At 35.9% G+C, this 8,470-nt stretch overlaps 1 protein-coding gene across 4 annotated transcripts; it reads left to right on the forward strand.

Annotated features, from left to right (window-relative positions):
* Positions 1-1,167: 1,167 nt before the first annotated feature.
* On the forward strand, positions 1,168-6,385 carry LOC120200911 (carbon catabolite repressor protein 4 homolog 5-like). Of its 4 annotated transcripts, none has more exons than XR_005523612.1 (14): positions 1,168-1,564; positions 2,218-2,381; positions 2,572-2,637; positions 2,727-2,779; positions 3,190-3,271; positions 3,700-3,746; positions 4,511-4,598; positions 4,803-4,895; positions 5,018-5,050; positions 5,178-5,275; positions 5,508-5,646; positions 5,760-5,843; positions 5,914-5,998; positions 6,106-6,378. XR_005523612.1 is itself a non-coding variant. In XM_039201638.1 (14 exons), exons 1-13 carry the CDS (start codon positions 1,228-1,230, stop codon positions 5,962-5,964), a joined length of 1,290 nt encoding a protein of 429 aa, XP_039057569.1. In that variant the 5' UTR covers positions 1,168-1,227; the 3' UTR covers positions 5,965-5,998; positions 6,106-6,378. The 4 variants fall into 4 exon arrangements, 3 of the variants coding, with proteins under 3 accessions (XP_039057569.1, XP_039057570.1, XP_039057571.1); XM_039201638.1 differs by having other exon boundaries at positions 5,760-5,798; XM_039201639.1 differs by lacking the exon at positions 4,803-4,895 and having other exon boundaries at positions 5,760-5,798; positions 6,106-6,384.
* The last annotated feature ends 2,085 nt before the right edge of the window (positions 6,386-8,470 follow it).

Raw genomic sequence — 8,470 nt, forward strand, 5'->3', positions numbered from 1 at the left:
TAGAGTTGCTCCCACGCCATGCATCGAGCTGAACTCAACATTAACCTTGACCTTATGATGGAACCCATTCGTCAACGTGGACTAAAGGACGGCCTTGATCTTATGATGGAACCCATTTTCCCTTGTTGGGGAGTGGACTTGGTTTACTTTTAAAGGACATTGCTTTTGCTAGAGTTCCGAGGAGCCCTGGCTTTTGGCAAAGGATAGTACGGTCGGTAGGGCCTTTTGTATTTGTCTCGTCTCCAAGCTGCCGGCGATTCGATTCTTTCTTCATATGCACGCGCAAATTATATTCAACCTCACTTATTTTCGAATACTCATAATTTTTTTTTATAATATAAGGTGATTATAAACTATATGTTTATAACGCCAACGAGAGTTGGTATAAATGGTTAAGATTTAAAATTTTGAGTTTATAAGGTTAAGTTCGAATTATATCATCATCATTCTTGGTGGGCAATTTATAAATTCTTATGTAGATCTCAATTCGATCTTAGGTATGTCTTGATCTTGGACTAAAAGAGTCACCCCTTACCTAAACTTTTTTGTATAAAAAAAATATGTTTATGACTTTTTTATTCATTAATAACGCATAAATATTTTTACATATAAAGTTGTCCAAACTCTAAATCTTTAAAAAATAATATTTTAACCATTAAATTCATTTAATAAATTCTATATTTTTTATTATTTAACGTCTTATATGACTCAATCGTCGAATTTAAACAGAACCTATGCGATTACCAAACATAGTCAGACCTAAATATATGTAGGTAAATTACACGTTTAGTACTTAAATTATTAATTTTGATTCGTTTAGTACTTAAACTTTTAATTTTTTTTAAACCACACCTAACTTTTAGTTTTTATTTCATTTTAGTACACATCCGGCCACCATTAAAAATTATCGCATTTAGTACATAAATTATAAGTTTTAGTATGTTTTAGTACCTAAACTTTTAATTTTTTTCAAAACTTTAACATTAAATTTTGAACAGAGATACTAAAATGAAACAAAAACTAAACTTTAGGTATGATTTTAAAAAATGAAAGTTTATATACTAAAACGGATAAATACTGATCGTTTAGGTACTTAATATGTAATTTACTCATATATGTATGTCTTAGGTCAGATAGTTAGGGCTTTCCAGCCCAGCCCACTTGGTTCACTGTAATAACAAAACAATAGTCGGTTAATGCTCCGGCTCATCTAAAAATTCCGGCAGCATGAGCAAAAACGATTGCCGGCTGATAGCGGAGGAGACGTCAAGCGCCACCGTTAAACGGAAGCATATTTACTTTGAAGAATTTGACCATAACATACAAAGCGAGCGGAAAAAACGGTTGTCCTCTGGAGGCGAAATTAAAATCAAAACCCTAGCTTTACAAGCCGAACCGGTACGGAACCCGCCAGATTTGAACCGTTTCCAAGCCCTCCGTCCTTGCTCGTCTTCATCTTCATCGTATAGGGTGCATAGAAAGAGGCAGAAGAGAAGCAATTTCAGCAGCTCTGGAGCTTCTCGCCGATGGGTCTTCTCTTCCTATGATTGTTCTGATTGTAAAGGTATCGAACTTTGGAGTGTATATGTTTTGTAAAATTAAATATTTTAATATAATTGTATTTCGGTTAGTTAAAACATTGGGCGTTAGCCAAGAATCATATTTTGTTTTCTCTCGGTGTTAATATCTGTTAAAATTTATGATGAACCTGTTGAATGAAAAAGTTTATATATTGGTTTTGATTTATATTTAAGAACTTTTGTTTGTTTCTTTTGCTAGTTAATTGACTTATGCTGTAGCTATGCGTGTTAATTGAGCTGGCTAGCTCCATAGTAACCCTATGGAAGGAATGATAGAAGCGATACCCTAATGGATCAAAATATATCAAATGACTAACTTGTAATTGCAAACATGATTACTATATGTGAAAGTAAAATCATATGTTTTCTCTTTGTGTTCCAAATGTATTTTCCTTTATCTTCAGCAAGCAGTAAAATCTACAGTTCAATGCTTATCTTCTGGTTGAACTTTGAAAGCTGAAGAACATAGCCATTGGTTACTACTGCTCCATATTTCCCTTTTCTGGAAGTTGAGAATGTTTTTGAGTATCAAATATTTGAATGAGAATAATTTTGGGCACGTAGGGAGGATGTATTTTTCATTTTTTTTAATAATTTGTCTTTTCTCTACATAATTCTTTTAACTTTTTCTCTGCAGATAAAATTGTCATTGTTTCATATAATATACTTGGTGTGGAAAATGTGGAAAAGCATCCTGACTTGTATCTAAATGTCCCACAAAAGTTCTTGGAGTGGGATTGGCGTAAAGACCTAATATGTAAGGAGGTCAATTGTTACAATGCGGACATCCTGTGTTTTCAGGTGTGTTTATGAGTCTTTTAATATGAATAGAAAAAATATTATATATTAGCCCGATGAACTGTATTATAAGGCAAGACAACCCTCCTTTTGTCTTATAGGGTTGTGATCATGTAAATTCACCTATTTGAAATCAGCTAGATGTGAAAAATATTGTTAGATATATTCTTATAGTCCACTCTTTCTGCCATAGGAGGTTGACCGCTTTAAGGATTTGGACGATCTGCTGTGTAAAGATGGCTTTAAAGGTGTTTACAAGGTATAATAAAATCTTCCCTGTTCTTTCCCCAAGTCTAGCTGGTCTGCTTTCAAATTATTTTATTAACACAGAATCACAAATGACTCTAGGCTCGCACAGGTGATGCTTGTGATGGTTGTGCTCTATTCTGGAACCACAAAAAGTAATCTTATCAAGCTCCCTTGATGATTTTTAAAGTCTTTTATACTAGTATAAGTTTGATTGGGTAGAACTGTTGCTTTTTTGTTCATATGCAGCATTTATTTCCTATGATAATAAAATCATGCCTAGATGCTTATTCTCATACACATTGAAGATAAACACAACCTATTATTATTGCTATTATTTTATTTGACGCGACAGAATGCTGTCAACTCATTTGCCTAATACAAATGTGAAACATGTAGCAAGCAGTTAACTATGAACGTAGTTTTCTTTTGCCATGGAGTTGTCCCTTTCAAAATTTGATTCATTGCTTGTGAGCTCATTGTTTATTAGAATTGTTTCATTGTTCTAGTTTTCATTTATCATCTTTGCCATATCCAACTTTTAAAATGTTAAATCTGAATGCAGATTTACCCTTTTGCATGAAGAAAATATAGATTTCCGGGATTTTGACCTCCGTGACAATGTTGCACAATTTTGTGTTTTGAAGGTATTTTGGGGATGATTTATTACTGTTTATCCAAGTAGTTAAACCTTACTTGCTTTAATCCCATTTTTAAAGTGGTTGATTTCTTGAGTTTTTGTTAAATTATGTGATTTTCTATTTGCCTCGAGGCATTTCTTCATTTTGGTGATTCGCAAAGGATGCTTGGAAGTTTATCAGTTGCAGTTAATTGGTTTTCTGATTCTACCATCCATAACATCTTAATGCTTTATTATTTTCTTGCTAAAGATATTAGATCTTCTATCTTGTACATTTATCGTGTCTTTATTTGTACCAATTGAACCCTCAACATAATGTGCTATTGCTCCCCCCCCCCCCAAATTATTACATGTCCATTACTATTGCATGTACTTACTTTAGAAGTAAATTTCTATGGTTCCTTTCCTTTATGTTTAATAATTTTCACCATGCAGACAAAACAACATCAACCAAAGTCTAATTCGCATGCAAATCCGTCAAAGTAAGTTTAAACTTTTAGCGACATCCCTCTTTGTATAGATTTCAGTAGGAATTACTTTGTATTTGGTAACATTAGGTCTCAACTTTCATATGTTTCAAAATAATTCTCAAATAACGAAAGTTATCACTTAAATGTATTTTTTTTGTATAGAAGTTTGAGGTCTCATTAAAAACTCCCTTCGTATTCATCCACATACTAAGAAGTATGTTAACGAACATTGGAAGGAAGAAAAGAGTACCTCATATTTTATTGAATAAACACCCATTACATATGAAAACACGAACTACCCTCAAACGGGGATAAACACCATTACAAAACACATAATCACCTAAAACTCTCGCCTTCTCGACCACAAAGATCAAGTGGCAATCACTATATACCTAAGATAAACCTCCATCAAAAGGTAAACAACCCAACAGTAACTGACATAACATACATAAAAACAACACCTGCAACCATTAAACCAAAAACATCCGCCTCTGAAGGGAACTCCACAAAATACCAACATGATTCACAATCACCAACAAAGTTAGCTCGATAAGTTATCTTCACTTAAATGTATTTGGTTTAAATAAAATGCAAGTGTATTAAGTGGAAGCTTTTTGTTCAAGAACTGTACCCTAGAACCTTGTGTCCGGAAGCCTAGTAGCATTTACATGAAAAATTGTGTATGGTTTGTGGCTAAAAGGAAACTTTTCATTGATAGTTAGTTGGATAAATTTATTTTGTATTTTAAAACTTTTTCTACAAAACTGAATATACAGGATAAAAAAAAGGCGAAGCCGTAGATTATTGGTCGGAAATATACATGTGTTGTTCAACCCAAACCGTGGAGATATAAAGCTGGGCCAGGTACTGGGTCTGGGTGTTCAACGATGTTTTCTATTTTTTTATCCCACAGAATTAATGCCAAATCCTCCCAAGTTAAAATTTTTCTCGCCTGTATTTTTTTCCTTCAAAAATATGGAGGGTGGAGGATCCTTCTCGTTTAGAATACCGTTGTCTTCTATTTATTGAAGCCATTGATGCTTGGAAATATAACATGCAATGATATAGGTCCGGCTGTTTCTTGAGAAGGCTCACAAACTATCACAAGAATGGGGCAATATCCCTGTTATACTTGTAGGGGATTTTAACAGCATTCCTCAGGTGGGGTCATGCAACCTAACTACTACATGAATACGTACGGATTCAATATGCAGCTTGTTATCTTGTTTCTGCTGGCCCATTTTTATCTTGAATTTGTTTCCATCTAACCATCTTGTTTCCAGAGTGCTATGTATCAATTTCTGGCATCATCAGAGGTGAGTTTTGGTTCTTCTGGTGTTTCAAGCCCATGTCCTTGAAGTATTATTGGTTTTTTCACTCAGTGACATTTATTTGTTGTCTGGCTATATGCATCTTTAATTTTATTTGATTTTCGTTTTGCAGCTCAATACCCAACTCCATGATCGCCGACAGATTTCTGGACAGCTTGAATATCCATCACGGAGAAGAGAAATTAGAGCTCAACACAAGCATATATACAGGTTTTTCTTTTATTATGATTTTTTATATCCATTGGATATATCGGAGTACCTGAGATTGACTCCGTTGAGGTTATATTAGAAGCTCTATCTTAAACAAAATTCGTGGCCTTGAATAATCCTGATTGTTTTCCCTTTTCCTGCTTTGAACTACCTTTTTTATAAGCACTGATTATTATACACCAAGCGTATAGAGTTATACTTTTATTTGCTTTAACTGGATTTCGTACATCAGGCACCGTGTTTGGACGCACGACTCCAGGCAGTTAATGTCTTCATGGAGTGATGAAGAAGTAGAGCTTGCAACCGGCAATAAACAAGTCACTCATCTGCAACACAAATTGAACCTTTGTAGTGCTTATCTCAGGGCTCCTGTAAGTTTTCTTTAATCTTCTTTGCTCTGTGGTATAATTTTGGGCATTGGAAGTAAATGGCTGGCCCTTACATTAGTGTACCCGAACTTTCGTTTTGGTTAAACTTTTTCTAGGGGAACCGCAGAACAAGAGATAGTCATGGAGAGCCCTTGGCAACATCGTACCACTCCAAGTTATGGGGACTGTAGATTATTATGGTAGAATTATTGTTTCGTAGAATACTGTATATTTTTTAAACTTCTAGTTACTTAAAAGCGATTCGTTCAGGCATACGGAGGAACTTGTTCCTGTGAGAGTTCTCGACACGTTACCCATTGATGTATTGAGAAGAAATGCAAGTCTTCCTACTGAGGTAACCCTGTAGAAGTAATAAATTGATTAACTAAGCATATTATAAAACTGTTTTCTCTATCTTTTCGTGACTCGTGGTATATTAATCTAGCATTTACGACTTTGCAGAGGTGGGGTAGCGACCATCTTGCTCTTGTATGTGAATTGGCCTTTTCTGATGATTTGAAGGGACCTTAAATTGTTATGTTTGTATGTGATCTGAAAATTATGTAGCAATATCCTCTTCCTCACGCATAGGGTGAATGCACGAGATTGTCGGGGCACGATAACGCTTCTCTCGGCAGAAGACGACCGATGTACCGAAAGTATTGGAGGGGAGCTTTGAATTTCTTACAACTTGAGACATTAGTTTATGTTTTCTTGTACTTGAAAGAATGAAAATTCAAATACTGTTGACCTATCCGGATGCATTTCCATCAATATCTTTCGACATCAATCTGCGGCCTCACGATTCAATTTCAACGAGCTTACGCTACATCACACTACACCTTATAATTTCCAAACTTTCACGACCCGAAAACATTGACCTCCTTGTCCGAATGGTCTTCACGAATCATCGCGGAGCTCGCTCTTCCTTTGCAGTACCACGTAACATGTTTACCATCCCATCTATCCTCGCGTATCAAACAATCGCGCATTGCCAGCACCATCCCTTTTCTGAGTCCAATCGGTATTTTCCCACCTCTCACGTCCACGGATCCAACGCGTTTGCCGACACGGTACGTCATAGTATGAGCTATCAAAAGGGTGAAAACGACTGTAGATTCTAATGTACGGGCCAACACGATTAACACTTACAAAATATTCGACCAAATGTTTTTTTAACGAATAAATATTTGCACGAATCAAACGGTTTTTTTGGTAAAAGGAAAAGAATTGTTATTATGAGGATTTAGATTCAAACACTATAAATGTCAAAGGCATTAGAATTCAACGTCGAAAAGTTGAGAATTTTCTTTAAATATATATTTTTTATACTTATTTTAAATTAATAAAAATAAATAGATTGACAGAGAATCATCCTTAAAATCATTGAACTTCATCGATTAGTGGGATGGAAGTTAGTGGTGTTTAATCGTAGGTTATTTTTTTGAACGAAGGATTGTTGAAGATGAATATAAAGATGTTAATGGATAATTATTCATAACAAAACAATAATAAAGTATGACTTTGTTTATATTATTAGTCATGTTCTTTTTTATTCTTTTTCTTTTTTTTTTACCTTTGGCCGCTTCTTTTTAGACAAATTGTGGTTCAAGAAACCAATCACCCACCCCACTCGCATAATCAAATCAATTTCTTTTTCTTTTTTTTAGAGAAAAAGAGAATATTTCCGTTTGGTTAAGATTACTTGGAGTTTGTCCGTTGATGCATTAGATATTAGTTATGGAGAAGGATAAGAGAAAAAGGGGTGAAAAGGAACTGAAAGAGGGAGTAATATTGGAGGGAAAGAAGAAGAAGAAGAAGGTAACAAGAGAGGAAGATGAAGAAGCCGCCTCCAGTGAGGAAGATCAGGTGGAGGAGTTTTTTGCCATATTGAGAAGGATGAAGGCGGTGGTTAAATATTTCAACCAAGGCAGCGGAGCCGACGGAAAAGGGTGGAGGGCGGCAGCGGTTGAGGTTGAGAAAACCGTCATGGCAGCCGAAGTTGACGACGACAACAACGACGTAGACTCCGCCAAGGAAGTTATCGATAACAACAAAAGCAACAATAATAGAAAGGAAGCCGAAGCCGTGGCGGAGAGCGGCGTTTTGGACTTGAACGAAGCGCCAGAGGAGGAGGAGGAGGAGCCGATCAGCAGCTGATCTTGACCACCGCTGCCAACAGGTAGAGGTTTGAATTCCACAACCATATGTCATGCTTGTTGGATTTTTTTTGTTGGTGATTATCGTTATGTTAGTTTAAAGTAGGAAGTTGATGAACCTCCAGAGTTTTAACTAATTTTATTTACTTTTATTTTCATCGATTTTCATCTTAATATTCATAAAAGCGATGGCGCACGTTCATGGTTTTCTTTACGGTGGTTTTCGATTGGTTTTCTTCTGTTTGTTATCTTCTACGATCTTCTTTTCATTATGAGTGCTGGTATGCTGGATTGGAGGAAGCTTTTTGGTGGTTCTGCTGGGCAGACTTTGGAGTTCTTTCCTCCGGTGGTTCGGGATGGAATTCCGACTGTACAGCCCCCGTCGGAGGTATTTGATGCTGGAATTTCTGAATGGAAGTTGTCCTTGGTGGGGTAATTCCTTAGGGCTGCGCCGAATTTTGCTTCTATGCAAAGGATTGTGGATATCTTGTGGAAGAAGGCTTTGATGGGTTCTCATGTTCAGGTAAGCCTAGCGGGTAATAACCTCTATGTTTGTTCGTTTTCTCGTTTTCTTCTGAATCTGCTCGTGACTGGATTTTAGAAAATGGACCGTGGCATGTTCAGTTTAGCTGTTTTGGTTGCTTAATTGTTGAGGAGAGTGGTTCTTT

Source organism: Hibiscus syriacus, unplaced genomic scaffold, assembly GCF_006381635.1.
Source record: "Hibiscus syriacus cultivar Baekdansim isolate YM2019G1 unplaced genomic scaffold, ASM638163v2 tig00006613_pilon, whole genome shotgun sequence".
NCBI lineage: Eukaryota > Viridiplantae > Streptophyta > Magnoliopsida > Malvales > Malvaceae > Hibiscus > Hibiscus syriacus.

Bases quoted from the DNA above. Each gene is read 5' to 3' on its own strand.
- LOC120200911 (XM_039201638.1), top strand. From the start codon at position 1,228: ATGAGCAAAAACGATTGCCGGCTGATAGCGGAGGAGACGTCAAGCGCC. The intron at 3,272-3,699 runs GTATTTTGGGGA...TTCACCATGCAG, and splicing joins CACAATTTTGTGTTTTGAAG to ACAAAACAACATCAACCAAA. The intron at 4,599-4,802 runs GTACTGGGTCTG...GCAATGATATAG, and splicing joins GAGATATAAAGCTGGGCCAG to GTCCGGCTGTTTCTTGAGAA.